Source organism: Engystomops pustulosus, chromosome 2 (genome assembly GCF_040894005.1).
Source record: "Engystomops pustulosus chromosome 2, aEngPut4.maternal, whole genome shotgun sequence".
NCBI lineage: Eukaryota > Metazoa > Chordata > Amphibia > Anura > Leptodactylidae > Engystomops > Engystomops pustulosus.
The window spans coordinates 70,211,624-70,235,741 of record NC_092412.1 but is presented as its reverse complement, the minus strand read 5'-3'; the positions used below and the strand labels follow the sequence as shown (position 1 = coordinate 70,235,741).

Genomic DNA, 24,118 nt, shown 5'->3' with positions numbered 1-24,118 from the left:
GTTTTGTTGTTCAGGCGCAGAATTTCACAAGAGATTCCAAATGTATTCCAGCAGTTTCCTGATAACAGAAATACATTTGGCTTATTTCTTTCTCAATCACTTGACAAGGGATTCTTGTATATATTCACAAGTGTGGATATAAACAACTAGATTCTCCAGGTATAAGACTGAGATTTTTTGAATTAGTCACGAAAAGCAGCACATAAAAAGTTTTCTTTTCTTACAATTTATGTTGCACACAGCAGAAACTAAATCTATCAATGGATTTGGGGGTCACAATGGTGCTAGATTGCAAAAATTAGGTAAGGTGAAGAACCTGAACAGATTGGAGGTCAATTTATTATAATCATGTGACCACATTATTGCCACCAGTCCAACAGTGGTTAAGAGTGATTCCCACTAATCCTCTATATAACATCATTAACAGAACCCACAAGTGGTCTGTAACACTTCCACTGTTCATCCCAACCCTATCACCAAATACCCTTCCCCGTCATCATCCCTATCTCACAGATACTGTAAACCACTATATACTCTTCAAGGCATGCTTAGCGCAGTCAGATACTCAATTTTTCATACAACTTTCCTTCTTATTGAGATGTTGATGACATTTGTCATTTGTCATTTGTCACTTGTACAGTGATGTCAATAGCTAAATACCGTTATCCACTTCATGAAGGCCATGAAATTTAATTCACTTTAGGTGGAATTTTCCAAATCATGTCCACTTTAAGCATTGCAACCAAGCACAACAGTGGTTTTATAACAGTGCAGTACCTTACACTTAAAAGACCAACTTCAAATAGAATACAGGTGGACCCCGCCTAAAGGACACCTGTACGACGACTTACAGACAACCCTTAGCTACAGACGGACCTCTCTGCTCACTGTGACCCCTGGTGAAGCTCTCTGGCTGCATTACTGTAGTCCGAGGCTACAATGATCAGCTGTCTAGTGTCTGTAATAAAGTTTTATTGCAAATCCTTGTTCCCATGATGGCACAAAATTTTGAAAATCCAATTGTCACTGGGGCAAACAAATTTTTTCTGGAGTTACAATTGTATAATCTTATACATAACCCAGGGACTGCCTGTAATGACAAGATAATAGAAGAGGAAGGCAGATTGCAAGGAGCAGTTCACTTCTCATCAGTTTTTTTTGCTTCATTTATTGTGAGACAAAACCAAGAATGGTTAAATGCAAAAGGTGTGAACTGGCCTTCATACATTCATATATTCTATAAAGACAGAAGACAAAATCAATCTTTCAGGAACTTTCAAACTTTAAACAGACTGGTACCAATAGGGTAAATTTGTGGAGTGGAATTCGTAAGAAAAATATGTGCCTTTTTTCAGTGTCAGAGGAACATGTACATACAGTGGATATGGAAAATATTCAGAACCCTTTAAATTTTACACTCTTTGTTTCATTGCAAGTTTAAAAAAAGTTCTTTTTTTGCTCATTAATGTGCATTCTGCCCCATCTTGACAAACAGAAATGTAGATATTGGGGGTCCCGATTCGCGTTTTCCCGACTTGTTACCTGAATATTTCTGATTTGCGCCGATTTTCCCTGTATTGCCCCGGGAATTTGGCGCACGCGATCGGATTTTGGCGCATCGGCGCTGGCATGCACGCAACGGAAATCGGGGGGCGTGGCCAAACGAAAACCTGACGGATTCGGAAAACCCGGCGCATTTTTAAAAAAACACCTGGTGGACGTCGGAGGAACTACCTCAGTGAATCCCTGTCGGACCCGAATCCACCGCAGAGAACGCGCCGCTGGATCGCGAAGGGACCGGGTAAGTAAATCTGCCCCACTGTTGCTAATTTATTGAACTAAAAAAACTGAAATATCACATGACCAGAAGTATTCAGACCCTTTTTGCTCAGTATTGAGTAGGAGCAGCTTTTGAGCTAGTACAGCCATGAGTCTTCTTAGGAATGATGCAACAAGTTTGGCTATCCTATGCCATTCTTCCTAGATGATCCTCTGCAGTTCCCTCAGGTTGGATGGTGAACATTGGTGGACAGTCATTTTCTATCTCTCCATAGATGCTCAATTGGGGTCAGGTCAGGCCCAGTCGGGGATGGTCACAGAGTTGTTTTGAAGCGACTGCCTTGTTATTTTAGTTGTGTGCTTAGGGTCATTGTCTTGTTGGAAGGTAAACCTTTGGCCCAGGCTGTGGTCCAGAGCACTCTGGTAGAGATTTTCATCCAGGATATCTCTGTACTTGGCTGCATTCATCTTACTTTCAATTGCAACCAGTCATCCTGTTTCTGCAGCTCTAAAACACCCCATAGCATGATGCTGTCACCACCATGTGTCACTGTTGGGATGGTATTTGGCAGATGATGAGCAGTGTCTGGTTTTCTCCACACATACCACTTAGAATTAACACCAAAAATTTCTTATCAGTTCGGAGTCTCATATTTCTCAGAGTCCTTCATGTGTTTTTTTGCAATCTGTATGCGGCTTTCATATGTCTTGCATATATCTTGCACTGAGGAGAGGCTTCCATTAGCATACTCTGCCATAAATCCCCAACTGGTGGAGAGCTGCAGTGATAGTTGACTTTCTGGAACTTTCTCCCATCTGCCTACTGCATCTCTTTAGCTTGGGGTCCTTCTTTGACTCACTCACAAAGGCTCTTCTCCAACAATTGCCTAGATTCGCAGATCGGCCAAGTTAAGGAAGAGTTTGGTCATCCCAAACTTCTTCCAATTCTTAATTCTTTAACAATTATGGAGGCCACTGTGCTCTTAGGTACCTTGAGTGTTGCAGAAATACCTTTGTAACCTTGGGCAGTTCCTTAGACCTTATGATTTTCATGTGCTCTGACATGCACTATGAGCTGTGAGGTCTTATATTGACTGGTGTGTGCCTTTCCTAATCAGGTCCAATCAGTTTATTTAAACACAGTTGGATTCCAAAGAAGGAGTAGAACCATCTCAAGGAGGATCAGAAGGAAATGTGAGTGTATAAATAAATGTAACAGTAAGGGGTCTAAATGCTTATGACCATGTGATATTTTAATTTTTCTTTTTTAATAAATTAACACAAATATCTACATTTTAGTTTTTTTCTGTCAAGATGGGGTGCAGAGTGTATATTAATGAGCAAAAGAGTAACTTTTTTGATCTTACCAATTGCCTGAAAACTAGGTAATTAAGGGTCTCATGTCGATGTAAAAAATTCTTTTATGTGAATTGTTAGTTGAAATATTATGTAAATATTTAGTAAAATCTAGGGTATATGTTACTCAAACTACCCTGTGTTTTATTCCTTATTGGACTTCCAGACATAAAATTTGTAGTCATTTGTAGAAACTGGTTTGTCTTCAAGAATTTTTGCTTGAAAGAACAAAGCACATTTTTTCATGCTGTGTAAACTTTTTTGATCCACAGTAGATCAAAAATACTTTTGTTGGTTTTCTAACAAGGTATCCTTTGTTCTCTACAAACAGAGTACTTACAGAGTTTTAAATCTCTAATTTGTATTCTCTTCCCATTGTAAATGAACACACAGGAATAGTATGTGTCAGGTTAAATTTATTCTGCTAGCGCCATGTGGAATTCGATTAAGTGCAATTGGCACTTTGTGCCTCTGGGACAAATCTCAAGACATCGACAAGCACTGCAGTTTTAGCTCAAAATGGCTTTCTATTCCAAGTTACTGATTCATATTTTCTTTATCTCATTTCACTTATTTGTTGTTATTCAGAAAACAATTCATATGCATTTGAAAGTCACAGATCATAAGAAGAAAAAAGGTTATGTTTATGACAGCGCCTGCCTTGGTAGTACACCCCAGAGAGAATTAACCAGGCTTTGCAAAAATCCAATTTTCACATTGGAAATAAGCAGAACACAAGCATCGGAGAAATACACATCGGAGCATCTTATAATCTCATAGAATACAGTGGATCCTTAAGATTATTTATATTCTTCATGGGATTAGAATCTTAGAATATTTAGTCACATGCTTTTATCTTTTGTAGTATTAAAGAAGACATTTAATAAATGTTTGTTGTTTAGCTGAAAATTTCTAACTTCAGTTGGGTCATGTGATCTCATGGTGACCCTAAGTTATTCAAAGGCACCAAACTAATTCTTTGTATGATGTAATTGTAACTGAACTGTTACTGCCAAGTTAAAGGTAGAAGCTCAATCTTTCTGACTGTATATTTGAGATTGTTAGAGTTTTAAGACCTTGAAAGAAGGATTATCACACTGTCCTCCCAGTAGGTATATGTTGTACTGACTCTTGCTGCTGATGCTGTGCTGATGCTTTATTGAATTGGGAGAAATCTCAATAGATTTTTATGGGTGATTTTTTGTGCAGCAATGTACACAGAGAGAAATAGTGCAAACATGCAAATTATCACTAGTTGCCAGGTACTTGTAATTCACTAGGTAAAGCCTTGTTATTAGAGGTAATTTGCATGAGTTTAGAACTGTGTACAGACACTCTGAGGCCGCATTCACACGACCGCTGTGGGGACCCTTTGGCGACCTGTCAGCGGTACGTGTGGCACCATACCACACATGGGGAAAAGATAGAGCATGCTTTATCTTTCTCCATGTCTACTGCCACGAGACACTATTTCCTATGGAGGGGGGTGGGGTGTGCAGCGCTCATCCCTTCTCCTTTGTAGCACACCAACATGTCCTTGCCTGGGGTATGTTCATTTTAGCCTGATATGTTCATGCTTATGTGAAGGAGCTTCCAGTCACAATTTTGGTATGCGGTCCAGACCTACCTAGTTTTGACTTTGCACAAAACTTGAGAAGAACGAAACAATTATTTGAGAATGCAGCCTCCACTTTATATACAGGCAGTCCCCTAGTTAAGAACACTCGACTTACATACAACCCCTAGTTACAAACGGACCACTGGATGTTGGTAATTTATTGTACTTTAGTCCTAGGCTACCATTAACAGCTATAACAGATATCAGAGGTGTCTGTAATGAAGCTTTATTATTAATCTTGATTCTTATGACAACATTTTTAAAATCCAATTGTCACAGAGACCAAAAAAGTTCTGGCTGGGATTACAATGATAAAATATACAGTTCTGACTTACATACAAATTCAACTTAAGAACAAACCTACAGAACCTATCTTGTATGTAACCCCAGGACTGCCTGTAATTTTATATTTCCCTTTAAAATACCTGGTTTTGCATTTCTGGTTTCTAAATTTGTGTCCCAAAAGCCATATGGTGGTAGGGCCTTCCATATTTTATCTTATCACTTATCCTGAGGTGTGGTAGAACCAAGGTCAGACTGAGTCTAAAAGGCAACCCTGGCACACACACGTTACTGGGCGAAATATAATATTGGTGTCCACATAAAAAATAGCAATGTGAAAAGTACTTTATTTGTCCCCCCACTGTCACTACTGCATACTATGATGCTTACTACACCCATATAGTTAATGGAAATAGGCTAATGACTTATTTATAGGAACATTTTCAATCAGATCTGCATCTATGATTCTTGGACACTTTCTGCTGGAGTATATGAAAACCACATTTACTGACCATATATGCTTGGAAATAGCACAATAAATGCAACTGTTTATTCTGCGTCGATTTATGTTAGGAAATCTTATGTGGATTGTGGTAGCTTTGAAATAGCTGTGATGGGAAAGCTACCAGGTTTACTCTGAGGATGGATATCACGTGGACGTGCTCTCAGTAAGTGAAGTGCAAAACCGATGTGTATACATAGCATATCAGCATAATCTAGATACAAATGTGTGGTGAATCTGAATGTATTGCAAGAGCATCTATAGAGGATCGATGCAGCATCATTTACAGGTCAATATACATTTACATGAAATTTACAGCAGCATTATACTACGTGTTCAGTCACCTTTACAAACACCTTTATACATAACTATAGCACACACTTCCCAATTTATTTACAATATGTAATTTAATATCCCTTTTCCTAGTGTCTAGATTCATCCTCCTTTATCTCTCAGCAGCAATGAGGGAACCACTGGGAACAAGGGCTTTAGCAGTGTGGCTTGACTTTCAGTAGCTTTTTATGCTAATCAGCAGCTTTTCCCTCTATGTACAGGTACAGCCTCCTGAACTTTGTGCAAACCTAAAATTTATTTGTTGTACAGGTCACAGCAATCACGTAATAAAAGGTTATCTGAACTTCCCACTTTTTAAGAGGCCCAAAGTACTGTATTTACTTGAGTATAAGCTGAGTTTTTCAGCAAAAAATATGTGCTGAAAAACCCAAACTTGGCTTATTATTGACTCTATGAAAAAAACAACTCTGTACTCACCTTTCTGATGTCCCCTGCAGGTCCTCCTCTCTCTTCTGAATCTCCGGCTCCGTCTTAGGTTTTCCGCGCGCTGCTTCGCACACACCAGGACGTCAGCCGCTTTCCAACATCATAGTGTGTTCCTCGCCATCGGCACACACTATGATGTCCGTAAGCAGCTGATGTCATGGTATATGTGATGGCAGCGCGGGTACCCGGAGATGAAGCTTCAGAAGACAGAAGAGGACCTGCGGGGGGCATCAGAAAAGTAAGTACAGAGTTTCTTTTATAGGCTGGGCAGGGGGCTGCTGGCTATATACAAGGGGCTGCTGGCTATATACTAGGTTTCTATTTACATGCAAGGGGGAAGGCACCTTCTCTTTGCATACACAGGAGGTATGAGATTAAATTATAAAAGATCTATAAAACATACAAACATATGTTGAAAATGGTTTCAAAGGGGTTAAGGAAGTTATTTAGAAAATGTCATTCTGGGTGCCAGGTGCCCTTTAAGGTTTCTGAGCCATTTCTGAGGGTAAAATTTGTAAAACTATTTATGTGCTCAATGCTGTTATGCAACTTTTTGTTTTTCTTTTGGAGAGTGATTAACTGTATCTTATACATACACTATATAGCTAATATTTTTATTTTGTGGTAGCTCAGCACATCCTGTATTTATGGCACTTATGACTGCCAAATGTCCCTTATGAACTTTTTGTCTCTATATAATATATCTGTGTCTATATTGTGTGTTAGAATTCATTAATGTATGCATACTTTATTTCTCCGCATATGCTTGGTGCATTTTAATCCAATGGGCCGGCTTTGGATTCCATGTGACATTTATGTCTTTTTCAAAGTGACACTTACTATTAATCTATTCATTGCTGGTGATTAAAAGATACAACAAATTTATGACCTGTTTAAAATCTGTTTCATCTTCAGATCTTTTGTTTCTAACATGAGAAATCTGCCCACTTTTTCCACCCACTTTTCAACACTGAAGTTAGTGCTGGCTGTAAAATGTAATATGTTGCAAATTACTATATTTAAAAATCTAATAGTTGGTATTACCCTCTTTTCATTTCACTGTATATGAATTCAATTCTCGGATCACGCAGTCGGATCAGTATGTAACATTTCCTCCATTATACAACATATAGATGAAACATGACAGTTATTTACAAGGTAACTTAGCTCTTTTTGCCAGTCAGCCCTGCTTGATGTAAGACTCACATTTCTCCCGAGCCTTGCTTTTAATACACCATTCAACTTACCAAAGTGTCCCCTTATGATGGTAGCAGGTTGCATGACCATTACTCATGAAAACAGCTTGAATCTGTGGTTGCTTTTCAGCATCTTCCAAGATGATGAAGATAAACTGGTTAGGTTTTGGGCAGACAATCAGGATACCAATATTTCCTGATGGATATCTGATTTTTAGTCAAGGAAAGGTTATTTCAGCCACCAGAGAAAAACATTATTTGTATCCTGTAATGTAAATCATGTGGCATGAGTAGTAGGTAGTGTAAATTGTGGTATTGTTATTTTTAACTCTTTATTTACAGTCTAAACATTCCAATATTGGCACAAAGTACAAAGTACAAAGTCACATATACAACAAAACACAAAATGACATACAGAACATCAATTTGACATTAAAATGTCCTAGTCCCAATATAATATTCCTAGGCACTAAAAGAAAAAGTGTCACGTTCTCATCCTTTCTTTTTATTCCTCTATTTTCTCTTCTGCAATTCATCACAGAATATAGACCCTCTTTTACCTTATTTTTTTTTATTTTATAATGTCTTTAAAGGGAACCTGTCATCAGAAATTGGTTTAATAAACCACTACTAGTATATTGTCAGGTAGCATAACACCTTCTCTTATTTGTTTCTTTCATGGTCCAGTGTGGTGGCCTCATTCAGAAAATCAACTTTGAAGAGAGATGTAATTTGGTTGTATAAAGTCAAGGAGGCGGAGAGTTTAACACTGAAGTCAAGGTGGGGAGCTCTGAACACCTCCTCTTCTGTGATTGACATTGTGCATCGGACTTCGGGAGATCTGGTTAGTGATGTCTCTGGATGTAGGAACATCAATTACAGTGAAGAGGACTTTCTGAGGAAGAAAGAGCTTTACTTCAGTGTTACACTCCCTGTCTCCTTGACTTTATACAACCAATTTACATCTCACTTCAAAGTTGATTTTCTGGATGAGGCCACCGCACTGGGCCATGAGAGAAACAAAAATTAGAAGGTGTTACGTTTCTTGACAATATACTAGTAGTGGTTTATTAGACCAATTTCTGATGACAGGTTCCCTTTAAAATATTCCCATTTCCTTCTTAAATAAACTAAGTCCAATACATTACTATCTCCACAGGAAAAATTCATAGAGGCGATATGTTTCTAATCTTTTCATAGCTTCAATCTTTGGTGTATAATGATCTTTCCATTTACATGTTATTTCTGTTCTTGTGGCCGCAAATATTTTGGTCACTGCCCATCTCATTTTAGAGGGTAAAGCTTCCATACCTGTGTTCAGTAAGGCTAAGGGCTCTTTCACATTGGCATTGATGTTCAGCTTCAGTTGAGCATTCATCCTGTTTTGAATCCGTGTCGACAAAAAAAACTGAGGGATTAACATTGCTTTGAAAACATCAGATCTGGTTTTTCAGCCACATCAGTGAAAAATACTGATGTCGCATCCAGTTTTTTGTGGACCAACAGACTTCTATTGCCTTCCGTGATCTGCAATGTGAAAGATCCCGAATTGTGGGCTTGGAATTATGTAGTGTTAGTACTAAGTGGACAATCCCACCAAATATGCTATTCATCTGCTTCAAGCCACATTTTCTCCAACCGGTCTTATCATAATTGATATTAAATATTTTGGCTAGTTTTTAGGTGATGCGTAAATGCTTTTTTTCACCATTTTGACTGCATTTGGAATTTTTTTCCTGCCTTTCAGTACACGGCTTGAAATATTCAATACAATTACTATTAAGTGCAATTTGTTATGCAGAAAACAAGCTGTCACAGAGCTTTTTAAGTGTAAAAATAAAAAAGTTATAGATTTTTGAAGGTGGGCAGTGAAAAATGGAAATAAAAAATGGCCAGGTCGTTAAAGAGTTAAGCATCTGATAATCTAATTCAAAGGTACCAAGCAATTTGACTGTCTGTGGTTTCTTTTAAAAATATCAATAAATTCTTAAAAAATAATCCTTAGCTGCAAACATGCGTCATTTTGAAGCGAATACTTTAAACCCTAATGTAGTACATTCAGGATAAGATATAGAAGAAATTAATTGTGCAAATGATTGTATACGCCTAAGTTCTGCAAAAATGCGTTATTTTCCTGCTGTGGGAAATGGGGGGAGGGCTCCAAAAAGTTTGTAAAGGTGCAAAGTTCCACTACATTGGGGCAGATTTATCAAGCAGTCTGAAAGTCAGAATATTTCCAGTTGCCCATGGCAACCAATCACAGCTCCCCTTTAAAATATTCATGAGCACTGGTGAAATGAAAGCTGAGCTGTGATTGGTTGCCATGGGCAACTGGAAATATTCTGACTTTCAGACTGCTTGATAAATCTGCCCCATTGTGTTAAAATATGCCAGGTTCATCAAACAGCATCAGACACAGTGATAAATGCGATGTTATGTCTAGCTCTGCTCTGTGTATCTTTAAGATACGTTTTATTCTTAGTGTTTCTAGTCACATGACATAATTTTATTCTACTTGTGCTTTTATTTATGGACTGATGTTATTAAAAGTGGCTAAGCTGGAAGTGCTTCTTTAGAACTTTAAAACTTTAATACAACATATTTTTGGACACTGAAAGAGAAAATCTCAACTCCTCCTCAAATACTCTTAAGAATAGTTCTGGAAAACATGATCTGTCAGAGAATCAATGCATGGATTTTATTTTTGTAGTACACAATAGCAATGCTAATATCTAGGCCGACAAATACTTATATCATTTACATATTAGAAGCACAAGAAAAAGACAAATATCTGTATTTTTGTTAAACTATACAGTTAAGTACTTTCTCGAGAGGAAATCCTTTTAAAATATTTAAAAAAAGCCAAAGGCATAAAATAGAATTAATGAACATAAAAACACTAAAAAACATAAATGACAAGCTACAGCACTGTAATATAATACCACATGTGAATAATACTGGGTAAAATGTATATTGAATTTTATTACTTAGACTCTATTTTATGGCCCATGGGACACATTGTTAGACAGAACCAATCCTTAGGACAAAAAACTCACAACTTTTCAAAAATGTTGAAAAGAAATGCTGTTAGAAAATGAAGACGGTTTCAAATAATGTGTTATCATTGTTACCCAGAAGAAAATGGATCATGTATAAATCCATTGTAGTTTAGTTGTGTTGATGGAAAAACTGAGTTTTTCACTATTGTCAAACTACAATGAATAGACATGCATATTACACAGGGGTGAGCAGAACCCTTCACTTGCTTTTGCTTTGGAACAGTTTCTGCACCCATAGACAAGATTTAACAGATGCCCTGGGACTTTTTCTCATATATTCTGAAAAAGTCCTGTGAGAAACACATACCTTATGGGAAAAAGCATAAAAGGAACAAGAAAAACCCTATGTGGCTAACTAGTCTTGTAAGGAAAGCAATAAGCGAGAAAGATAAAGCGTTTAAGGTGCTAAAACGTGAAGGTAGCGATGAGGCATTACAGGATTATAGAGAGAAAAATAAATCCTGTAAAAAACAGATAAAGGCCGCAAAAATAGAGACTGAAAGAAATATTGCCAGGGAGAGCAAAAATAATCCCAAATTATTTTTCAAGTATATAAATGATAAGAAACTAAAAACAGAGAGTGTGGGTCCCCTTAGAAATAACATGGGGGTCATGGTGGAAGGAGATGAGGAAAGGGCCAATCTACTGAATGTCGCCTTCTCAACTGTCTTTACCCAGGAAAATCCCCTGGTGGAAGACACAATGAGGAATAATGTAAATTCTTTTTATAATGTCAACAGTTTAACCCAGGAAGAGGTACGGCGCCGCCTCGCAACCACTAAGATAGATAAATCACCTGGGCCAGATGGCATACACCCCCGGGTTCTGCATGAATTATGTACGGTGATAGACAGACCGTTATTTTTAATATTTGAAGATTCACTGAGGACTGGTTATGTTCCACAGGAATGGCGCATAGCAAATGTGGTACCAATATACAAAAAAGGATCAAATAGCGATCCTGGAAACTACAGACCCGTAAGTCTAACTGCTGTGGTGGGGAAAATATTTGAGGGGTTTATTAGAGATGCTATCCTGGAGTATCTCACTGTGCACAACCTTATAACCCAGCGTCAGCATGGGTTTATGAGAGATCGGTCCTGTCAGACTAATCTGATTGGTTTCTACGAGGAGGTAAGTTCAAGACTGGATCTGGGGGACGCTGTGGATGTTGTATATCTGGACTTTTCAAAGGCATTTGACACCGTGCCACATAAAAGGTTGGTATATAAAATGAGACTGCTGGGAATAGGAGAAAATCTGTGTATCTGGGTAAGTAATTGGCTTAGTGATAGAAAACAGAGGGTGGTCATTAATGGCACATTCTCAGATTGGGTTGATGTTACCAGTGGAGTGCCACAGGGGTCAGTATTGGGGCCACTTCTTTTTAATATTTTTATTAATGACCTTGTAGTGGGTTTACACAGTCAAGTTTCAATATTTGCAGATGATACTAAGCTGTGTAAAGTAATAAATACTGAGGTCGATAGTTTAGCATTACAGAGGGATTTGTGGAAGCTTGAGGGATGGGCAGAGAAATGGTTGATGAGGTTTAATGTAGATAAATGTAAAGTTATGCACTTGGGCCATGGAAACAAAAAGTATAATTATGTTCTAAACGGTCAATTACTTAGTAAAACTGAAGCGGAAAAGGACTTGGGCGTATTGGTGGATGGTAAACTCAATTTTAGTGACCAGAGCCAGGCGGCTGCTGCTAAAGCAAATAAAATAATGGGATGTATCAAGAGAGGAATAGATTCTCATGATAAAGACATAGTTCTGCCCTTATACAAATCCCTGGTCAGACCACACATGGAATATTGTGTACAGTTTTGGGCACCAGTATATAAAAAGGATATAGTAGAGCTGGAACGGGTGCAGAGGAGAGCAACCAGGATTATTAGGGGAATGGGGGGACTAGAATACAATGACAGATTACAACATTTGGGATTATTCAGTTTAGAAAAAAGAAGACTGAGGGGAGACCTCATTACAATGTACAAATACCTGAACGGACAGTACAAGGATCTCTCCAAAGATCTTTTTATACCTAGGCCTGTGACCAGGACAAGGGGGCATCCTCTACGCCTAGAGGAGAGGCGATTCTACCATCACCATAGACAAAGGTTCTTTACTGTAAGAGCAGTGAGACTATGGAACTCTCTGCCGCAGGAGGTTGTTATGGCGGACTCTATGTACATGTTCAAGAGAGGCCTGGATGACTTTCTGGAGAGAAAAAATATCACGGGTTATGGGGATAAAACATTTATTTAATTCTTGAAGGTTGGACTTGATGGACTTGCGTCTCCTTCCAGCCTTATATACTATGATACTATGATACTATGACTGCGTATGGTTGACACAAGAATGTGTCCATATACAATAATATAAAAATATGCTTGTTGAATTTAAACCATCATATTGTACAATTTTCTGTAATATAATATTCTCCTGCATCTTGTATAGGATAGGAGTAAGGAATTAATCAACATGTCTAAGATGCTTTAGAGAGGATACAGATTTGGAGCATCTTCTTTGGACACATGAAGAAATAACTTAATATTGGAAAAAGGTAGTGGATAAATTGGAAAAATGATATCAGATTAAAATAAATAAAACAATGAAATGTATATTTTATGAATTGATCAAGAAATGGGGTTGTCCAAAAGGAAAAGAAAAGTTATAATAAAATGTTGTTTCTGGCAAGATTGCTTTTGGTTAGAAAGTGGATGTCACCTATTGCCCGTTGTACTAAGGAATAGGAAAATCTGACAGACAGAGTTAGGAAGTATGAAGAGATGTATAATAGAGAAAATAAACTTTGGTCCTAATGCTGTAGATGTGTGGTATATGAAATTTGGAGTTGTGCTATAATTTTTTATCTGGCAAGAGAGCAGAGGGAGGAAATAAAAATGAGTATGTGTTATATTATATCAACGATATGTATTTTATATAGATTTGCTGTGGAGCTCTAAGAGATCCAGGATCACGAAGACGGTCCTAATCGCCCCCAGGTTGAAAGTTGGGTTGGGTTTACTGGATAAAGCCATGTAATAATATGCAAACCCATATGCGACATATAGTCTTGTGGACGTTGTTGTCGGCCTTTAATAAGAGGACTGAGATAGAAAAACTCCTGTTGGCTCCGATAGATCCCAGTACTTTAATCTAATAGCAGACGTACCTGCGGCATTTCTCTTAGCCCCAATGGCCTTCACCAGAGATATATGGCACAGATGACACATTTGTTTCTCTCCTGTGATGCATAGATCCCCACTTACTCCCTCTCTTTACATGCCACACCTAACCCAGAGTCTAAGATCAGATTTTGTGGACTTTTGGAAGCCGATACATGTATTTGAAATTAAAGACCTACCCAACCTACAGGTAAGCAACTGCTTACTATTAACAATCTCTTTGCAGCATCAGAACAATTTACCCTGGCTACTGATTTATCAGTTCTGTCTCTAGACCCTAGGCTCAAATACTAGACCACCCCTAACAGAGTTCCAGCAAATTAATCTCCTCGAAAGACTTGTAGCAGACTAAGATATCTTACTTATGACACAGCTGTACCTGGAACCGGTTAGACATGCCTACATGCAGAGATAGGAGAGCTAGCTGGAAACAACACTACTGGAGTCAGTCTGGAAAATTATTTGGAATAAAGACCACAAGGGTTCCTTGTCAGCTTTTTATAAAGAACATCAGCACAAGATTTTCATGCAATTGTATCATACTCCTACATTGTTGCATAAATTTAATTTGCTAATTGCCAATTTCTGATGGAGATGTGATGCTGCTGGGGCTTCGGTGCTTCATATATTTTGGGATTGTGCAATAATACAGCCTTTTTGGGATATTGTCCACCGTGGGAGGTGATGGAGCTAGCTGCAACCTGGAAACGGAGTCTAAGTGGCACCTGGTCTTTGCCAGAGGCCGCCGCAAAGCGGCATGGTCTTGCTGCGGCGGGGTTCCACGGGTGTGACTAGGTCCGCAGTGGCAGCCAAGGTAGTACGGCAGGAAATGCAGGAAACAGTCCAAACCTGAGATGACAACAGGGAAACACGGAGGAACACTGGTAACGCTGGCACACCGAGGAACACTGGTAATGCTGGCATGGACTGAAGAGGTACACATGGAGGTACACTGGAAACACAGGGAACGCAGGAGGGCTGAAGACACAGGAGCGTCTGGGACCACTGGAAGGGCTTTTACTTCAGGTGATAGTTCCTAGAGAATGCTGAAGATCCGTCGGGGAGTGAAGGGAGGTGCCGGATTATAAGGGTGAGGCGGATCAATGAGATCCAATCAGGTGGACGCTGGCCTTTTAAATCTTAAAGAGCCGGCGCGCGTGCGCTCTAGGATCGACAGCGCTCGGCCTTGTCGGGAAGCAGGAACACAGCCAGGAGCGTGGAGAGGTGAGTCCGGTCCGAAGGAACTGGACAGTGGCAGCAGGGACCATATCACCAAGAGGGGCACAGGTGTGCCCGCATTCCATGGCATGGATTGCAGGGAGACCCGTGATCGTGTATTAGGTAGGGTATTGGGTGAAGATATAGTAAAGGACCCAGTCGCATTTCTCTTAGGTTTCCCGCTAGTGGGGTTAGGGAATGTGTTTCTTCACATTTTAAGCGCTGCTAAAACTCTGATATTGTTATTTTGGAAATGTACAGGGCCCCCTTTCCTATTAGATCTATGTTCCTGGATACGTCATATGAGAACATTGGAGTATATGACTGCCTCTCTACATGAAAAAGCACACCAGTTCTCTAACGTCTGGTCCAATCTGCTATCCTATGCTAACAATTTATGATTTATTTCTTTTTCATAGACGTAAAGTCCCATGGGTGTGTTTTTACCTGGTTTCTCTTGAATTTTTTATGTTAATTAATGGATGTGAATTATCTTATTTTCAGGTATTTAATAGAGATTGGGTAGGATTATTTTTTTCGCTTACTATTGCCTCTTGATATTGATGGAACTGATCCAGGACTTAATACAGGAGTGAACTACTGCTAATACCATTAAGAGTCCTGCTTGACCCAAGTGAAGTTGTTTGTCATACACACTCTGCATAGTTTTATGATTACTAATGTAATGTCGTTTATTCCTGTGACATTTATTTTTTTCAATACAATGTAAGTTGGAAAAAAAGATATGTATTTTTATAAATGATGGAAATAAACATTTACTTAAACAAAACAACAAAAGCATATGGTTGCTTCTTATCTGTGCAGTTATCTATGTTATCTACGAAACAAAATATGTGGCTCCTTAGAGAACTTGATAGGTTTAGACGGATCCATATTAGATGCATTAGAACCCCTTTGGCTTTATACTCTGTAGCTATGTGTATTCTCTATGCCAGAGATTTTCAACCTGTGTGCCGTGGCACACTAGTGTGCCACGACACATAGTCGGGTGTGCCGCGGGGAAGTTCCCCAAACTATGGTGCCCCCTGTGTTTTGTTTCCCGGCAATGTGCAGTGATGTAAAATGAGAAATACTATAGTCATGAGGCTGGAGTACTACAAGTACCAGCTGATATGCTGAGTATATGAGCTGGCACTTGTACTCTGGCCTCATGGCCATAGTACTTCACATAGTACCCCTTTATTTTGCAGTATATGAGCCACATAATAATCAGCAGCATATACTAAAAACAGGGAGAAACTGAGAACTGTTGAGGAAGAGGTTTCACACTCACTCACTGAGTGAGTAAAATAAATTTAGAATCTATATTATTAACTATATGTATAATATGACTGTTTTAGTGTCATTTTGTGCTATTTTGGTTGGTGGTGTGCCCCAGGATTATAAAAAGTGTGCCGCGGCTCAAAAAAGGTTGAAAAACACTGCTCTATGCTGCTGTCTGGTTTTTCTGTATTAGTGAGGTATATTTCTAGTACTTCAGTTCTACAAGCTCTAAAGCTCATATAGACCTGCAGCCTATATATTATAGGGGAATGACAGTATGTTTGTATTTGTCATTAACTGAGCCATTCACTTTAGCAGTTATTCACATTCTAATAAACATAGTTATTAAACAGTGTTATATGACAACGTGACAGCATCACAGCAGAAATGTACATAGAAGAGCTAACAGATTATTTCATATCAAAGCCAAGCCTGGTAAATACAGGCCATTATACTAATAAATATCCATCAGAGGTGTCTTGGGTGTTTCTTCTGACCAGGGCCTTCATTAAAAAGTGCCATGCTGAGTCAATTATATTCTTGCAGATGATACAAAATGTTATAAAAAAATGCACTTACAGTTAAAATATCATTTAACATGAAAAATAAAAAAGTAAGAATAGTTACTAAACTGCACAGTAGGTATATTGAACAATTATCATGGAATCTTTTCCAACAAACTCATTCTATATTGAAGATAATGGCATTTTCATAAGATAGGTCTTAGATCTTAGGTCTTGGGTAGGGCATTAAAATGTCACCCCCACAATTACCTATTCTCATGAAGTTTGGAGCTTAATAGTGGACACATTTCTAAAATAGCAGCTACTATGTCATAAAGCAAGCTGGGATTTCTCAATGTAAACCATTGTGTAATTCATCCTATGTAAAGTTTGGATACAGAACCTGTCCTGTCCCATCTGGTAAGAGAAGAAGGAAGTTCTGCCCAGTACTGTAACACTGCTTGGTAGTCTCTGTAGATTTCTGTAGAGATAAAAATATAGACAGTTATTTCTTTTATTGTATGTCTTTTATACTACAATATAATATATTGTAGGAGTCAGCTGGGTAATTTATCATGGCAACTTTTAGTTTTTTTATGCCACCATATCATATTTGTAAAGAGTGGGTTGGGTGTAGGTGGAGCTTCACAGGTGGTGTGTAGTCTCCCATACTAAAACATAGCTCCAAATCGAGGACCTTTCTGCTTCTATGTTTCTGGTGCAAGGTAGGGTAATAGATGTGCCTATTTCATTAAGAGGTATTTGCATCTGAATAAAATCTCACTCTGACACAGAGATGATCTAGACTAGAATTGGAAACTAAGGAAAAAGTGCAGAATGTTTTTGTTTCTCTTTGTGTATTTTCAGATTTTTTATCGTATTTGCATTACAATGATATATCAAAAATGGTGTCTGCTCCAGTAACCAACTGTTGCTGAAAAAAACCCATTTCCCATACATACATTGACAGTACTACAATATTACTACACTATTCAGCCATACCTCAGGTAGATTGTGAAATATCCTTTTTAGCTTACTAGCTAGATTAATTCTACACAAGATGCAGGATGGTCTTGATTTGGCTCAGGTTACAGCTAATTCACCTGCTTGGGATGAACCCACCTTGGCATAGCCCATTTTATGCCCCTCCTTGCCCGCCATGGTGGTGGCATAAGGTGGGAAAGTTACATTTGTCCATGTGCAAGGAATTGCAAATTTTTATAGCTTGTACATGAGTTTAAGCATCGATAAGTCTAGGGGCGTAACTAAGACAGACAGGGCCCCATACCTGACTACTGAATGGGGCCCACTTCTCCCTTAAAAAATATACATATTTGTATACTCACACAGTATAAACACATCATATACACTAACACCGCATAAAAATACATATAGTTAATACACACCATATATACATACAGCATATACACATATATGCAGTATATATGCACCACTATGGGCCCTATAGCAGCTGCTATGGCTGCTACTGCTGTAGTTATGCCCATGGATCACCTAAGTCCCCTTCAATGTTTTCCTTTTTTCATTAGAATTTTTGAGATGTCAGCTTTTTCAGCATTTACTTAGTAAATGTGTTGGCACTATGCAAAACTTACTAGGTTCTTAGCTGCCAGAGCTCCCATATATACAGAATGAATCTGACTTTATAATGGAAAGGTTCATTTAACGTAACAATGAATGAGGTAGTGTTCTATTAGAATAGATTACCCTGCACTAAAGCAATCTCCTGTCAACTAAATATTAGATATATTCCATCAATTGCTGTACAAATTGCCATGAATAGTTTCTATATTTGAGCTCAGCTTCCAAAACACATGTAGTGAAGCAATGAAGGGAATGTGACAACAGTAAGGAGATGATGATCAGTAGAAATGATGAAATTGTGGGAACAGTTGATCCAGCTCTTAAATCTCAGAGATGTGACCTTGTGTCAGTTTCAATCATAAAACAAGATTGCTATCTTTTATCCAATTTCGCAGATCTTTTGTTCAAATGGAAAATGTGTGAATCTAATAATATGTGAAAGGGACCGAAGTTGGGAGGCCTAAATAGAGGTTGTTGAAAAAAAAAGATAATCTGCACCATCTTCACAAGGGGAATTATCACAAAGTGACACCTTAATGCACAGAGCTGCTGTGAAGACATGGCCTTCTGTACAACTAGCTTTAATGTAAGAGTTAAAATCTCTAAATAGGGTCAGCAGGTAATTTCTTATCTGTTGGGGGTGCAGGATCCAGCGCTATAATTGTATTGGCGCTATGAAGTAAAGGAGCTGGAAATTGCTTATCCTGCAAATGCTTTCAAGATTATGTACCGGAAGCCCTGGGTCACCACTCACCAGGGAATGGAAGAAGTGTTTTGCTGCGGTTCTCCAATTTATTAAACTGACACATCGGGGCACATGTTAACCTGACACATTTTAGGAAAACTTGGTTTGAATGCTACAGTGACAGATACTATTTAGCATGGGGTGTTATCTGCAACCTGTGGTTCTCACATAGAAGATTCCTACGAAGGCTTGAATACCTTTGACCACTGTTCATGATTAAACAGAAGGTCCCACTGAACAGGAACATTAAAGGACTAATTCATGTACAGTGGGTAGATATAACTGAGCTTACTGTATCTTTTTTGGGATAAGCATATTACACACAGATTTTCCATGTGGAATTACTGTGTAGAAAATCTGTTGGGTAATATAATAGCAGTTCAGTGTATTGGAGTTATTAAAATCCCATACAGAAACTGTGGAAAAAGTCTACTGTAAAACAGTGTGGATTTAATTCAACCTTTGCATTACCACAGCAAAAATAATGATTTTGCCTGGTTTCTGATGCTTATGGAATTATCGCTGTAGTGCAGTCATTGTGCAACTTGCAGATAGACTAAAGATGAACAGTGGGTTTTGAAACAGCTGGAAAACCTGGGTGCTGAGCATTGCACCCTGCCAGTGTGGTATTGATGGCCTATCCTATGGTCAATTTTTGCTACAGTTTTTTGACCCTAAGACAGAAGTAAACTCTAAAGGACTGTGGAGTTTTCTGAAAGGACAATCTTTGGCTCAATAAACCAAAGTGTAAAAACAGCCTTGTGTCAGAACTATAAAGTAAGCATATAAAGTCACCAGGAATGTTATTTTTAGCTGGTGATGTGTTCCAATAGTCTATGCTACGCTGATTTTAAAAATGTCTTTGTCAGCATTCTAAATCATTTCAGTACCTTATAAAACGTTATTTCACATACCTGGCTTCCTGCCAGCAGCATGTTGTGAGTCATGTAATATGAAGTAAAATTTGGCAGTATTAAGATTGCTGACAAAGGCATTTTTAAAATCAGCATAACAAAGGCTATTAGATCCTGTCATCAGCTAAAAATGACATTCCTGGTGACAGGTTCGCTTTAAATGAGAACATGGAAAACATTTGGGAAGCACCAAATTTCTAACGTCAGAAATAAGCAAAAATAGGGTTTCGTTGCTTTTTTTTCTATCTTATTTGAAAGATTTGGGACAAACACAGATCCCATCAAATGAAAACTTCAGTAATATATTTATTCAAAACTTGCCATAAGACAGAGAGGGTAATACCGGTCACACAAAAAAGCCACAACAGTTTCACACTAACAGTGTTGTCTCAAGTAATTCATGGAATGCCATGGACATGGTTTAGGATATACTCTTGTCCATTGGGGAAGATTTATCAGTAGTGTCTGAGATAAAAATGTTCTAGTTACTCATGGCAACCAATCATGGCACACCTTTAATTTTGTAAACCGCCGTGGGAAAATGAAAGCTTAGCTCTGATTGGTTGCCATGGGCATTTAGAACACTTCTGGTCTCAGAGACTTCTGGTAAATCTTCACCATAATCTCTATGGATCATGTGATACTGGGGTACAGGGATCAGTACTGGGGTCAGTGGTTGGACAGTGCAGGCAAAATACACCCACGATAGATCCCATCAAAACTAACATTAACATTGTACTTTATTCCAACATAGATTTATTATACATCATTATATGTTAATAGACCGTACAGGGTTAGTAGCATACACATACCCGATTATAAGGACATAGACAACCACCTAATTGGATCTAATTGCAAATGCCATGTAGGATGTAATCTGCATCTACCAGTGATATAGCATGGAAATGACTGCAGAAAAATAAAGATACTAAACATGTGGAATAGATTTATAATGCAAAGCCTCAAGGTTTATTCAGTTGACTAAACCAGGGCTCAGTAAATCTGGGTCTGCTGAGTTGTAGTCTTAGATAAGACCCATCCTGGCTCAGTGACATAGAACTGAGCTTGACATCTTTTTATTACAGTGTCAGGCCAGCCGTCCAAATCATTACTCAGCTCATTCATACAGATAAAACAGCCGTCATTTTACTCTCTGGAGGGATATATAATCTGGAAGTCATTGTTATATTCAGTGCCAACCCTGTCAATTAATTGTAAGGAAGGTGCAGGGGGTTATGAGAGTGGTGTCACATGCTGAGTCCGCATGAAGCCACAAGGTTTACAGCCACATGGATATTTAGTATTGTTGTGTTGGACAGATAACAGGATGGGAATAAAGAGCATTGTAAATGTGTTGGGAAATTTTGAATACTCCTGTTATATTGTATGCTTCCTACAAAGCATTAGTGATGTATACAACAAAGTATGTATGTGTGTGTATATTCTCTGTCTTAAAATGTATACATGTAACTGTATATACAAAAGCAGAGCCTCAAACATATTCACAACTTTTATATTTCTATCCATATAGTTGTGAACATAAATAAGTCAAAATAAGTAAATTAATAGATATTGAAGAGCTACAATATATAAACATAGTATATCCTAAATTATTCCCTTAATAAATTTATATCGAGTGACCTCTTCAATGAATCTAGATACAGCATCTATGTGGAGATAAGCATACCATTCTGTAGGGGCTACTATATACACTGGTACGTTGAATTTTCTTTCTAGCCCCCACAGTTGCAGAGATATCAGTCCCATTATCTGACCATTATAATCTGTGTCCCATCAGAGAGGAGGAGCTGGGGCTGGAGCTGGAGGCGTGTGTTATACTAATCTTCTCTCATACTGTCCAATCAGTGGCAGGCAATGTCAGAGAAGCTACTATGAACAGTAGTGCACTGTGAGGTGCATCTAAAGGCTGTGTTCACACACATTCCGCTAATATTCCGTTGACATGGCGTTTACACCACATTACGAAGTGACACATTGTAAAAAAAAAAAAAAAATGTTACCACAAATGCAATGTAAATTCAAACTTGATAAAAGGATGATGTAAACATGATGTGAGCACAAACATGATGTAAACTCAAATGCAGTGTTACCGCAAAGCAATGTAAACATAAAACCTGATGTAAAAGTCTTTACATTACATTTACACAAACATGATGTTTACATTGTGTCTGCATCTTCATCACATTTGCGTTTAAGTTATGTTACATGGTATTTGTGGTTACATTTACATGGCGCTTGCATGGTCTTTCAGTGGCACTTGTGTTTACGTGTTGCTTTTCCATTGGGTTTGTGTGGCATTTGCATTGTGTTTACATTAATATGGTGTTTGCGTTGCATTTGCGATTATGGTTACTTTGCATTTGTATGGCAGCTGTATGTAAATAAGATGGCGGCTGATGGCTGGTTCAAGCAGCAGAGTTTTTATTTATTAGATTTTCTATTAAGTTATTTTATACTGTTCCCTTATAAAGAATGGCTGGACCATTACACAAGCTCTTTTATCTCTTGTGTCCACACCCTCGTCCTCATAGTCTGTAAACTCCTATTGTTTCATATGACAGTCTGTTCTGTGTAATGTGATATTATAATATTATAATATTGTATATATATGTCCCCTATAATTTGTAAAGCGCTACGGAATTTGATGGCGCTATATATATACGTGGCATTTACGTTGTATTTTGCATTTACTTGGTGCTTGTGTAGCATTTGCTTTCCGTTTAAGTGGTGTTTGTGTTGCGTTAATATGGCGTTTGAATGGCAAATGCACACAGCATTTGTGTTCGCGTTTCCATTTATATGACATTTACTTTGTGTTTACATTTACATTTATATTATGTTTACATTTACATTGTATGTGTGTTTACATTGCGTTTGCGTTTACACTGTGCCCACCTTTTCATTGGGTTTTTGTTTCCATTGCATTTGTATCCCATTCACATTGCAATTTGTAACAATGTAATATGTGCACTCTGCCTGATAGTGGTGCACTATATGGGCTGTGCCTGATAGTGATGTAATATATCCGCTCTGTCTGATAGTGATGTAATTTATGCACCCTGTCTGATAGCAATGTAATATATGTGATTTGCAGGGGCGTAACTAGTAGACGCAGGGCCCCTTAGCAGACTTTTGAATGGGGCCCCCCTTCCCGCTTTCAAATATGCATATTACCCTCACATTTATACACATACATATTTAGATTTATATACACATACATACCTATATACATAAACATACAGTTCTTCAAACACATTCATAAACTCTTGTACCCACACATATAGAGCATATACACACATACATGATATATACACACACAACATATACAGCATATAAACATCACATATATGTTATATACATATTATGCTGTACAATGTGCAGATATATATGTACTGTATATATATAATGGTTCAGATCCTCCATTCTTTATTATCAGGTTGTATGGTGGGGCCCCCTGACACTGTGGGCCACATAGTGTCTGCTATGGCTGCTGCCACTGTAGTTACGCCCCTGGTGATATGTTTGGTCTGTCTCAATGGAGGCACGCCCCTGCTCTATTGATGTCTGAATGATCCACCACAGTTGAGCATAACTTATTTGGAGATAATAACCCACATTACAAAATAGGATCAGAGTGGGCAGTTATAAAGAGTACTTGTGCAACACCCTCGCCGATGCAATGGCGAGGGAGGGTTTGCGAATACGTCCCACCTGCATGTAATCACATTACACTACATGGTCCTGATAGGACATAGGGGTATTGCAGTGGTGAATCCTGCCTGGCAGGGCAGGAGTTAAGTATTTTGTATGATGCAAGATGCTATTGTCCAATGATCTGTGTTACATCCTGTCCTTTGTAAGCTGAGATGTGATTGGAGGAGCAGCCACCACCTGACCAAGGGGAAGTAATAAAACTCCCTGGCCAGGAATGTTCTGGGGATTATTCTAGTATGTCTATTTAGTGAGTGAGTGGGTAATCTCTGTCTAGCCCATACCAGAGCAGGAAGAGCCTAGCCCCTGCCTCTGAAGAGTGGAGTATAAGACTAGAGTTAGTATAGTGAG

At 38.4% G+C, this 24,118-nt stretch overlaps 1 protein-coding gene across 3 annotated transcripts in view; it reads right to left on the bottom strand.

The window, feature by feature from the left end:
• ERICH6B (glutamate rich 6B) overlaps nucleotides 1–24,118 on the bottom strand; it is a 99,801-nt gene that overhangs the window by 11,975 nt on the left and 63,708 nt on the right. For all 3 annotated transcript variants that reach the window (XM_072135243.1, XM_072135244.1, XM_072135246.1), the window contains exons 11-12: nucleotides 17,173–17,255; nucleotides 7,565–7,720 (exon numbers count right to left, since the gene is read on the bottom strand). In XM_072135243.1, the coding sequence (XP_071991344.1) occupies nucleotides 7,565–7,720; nucleotides 17,173–17,255 (239 nt within the window). The remainder of the gene's footprint in view (nucleotides 1–7,564; nucleotides 7,721–17,172; nucleotides 17,256–24,118) is intronic.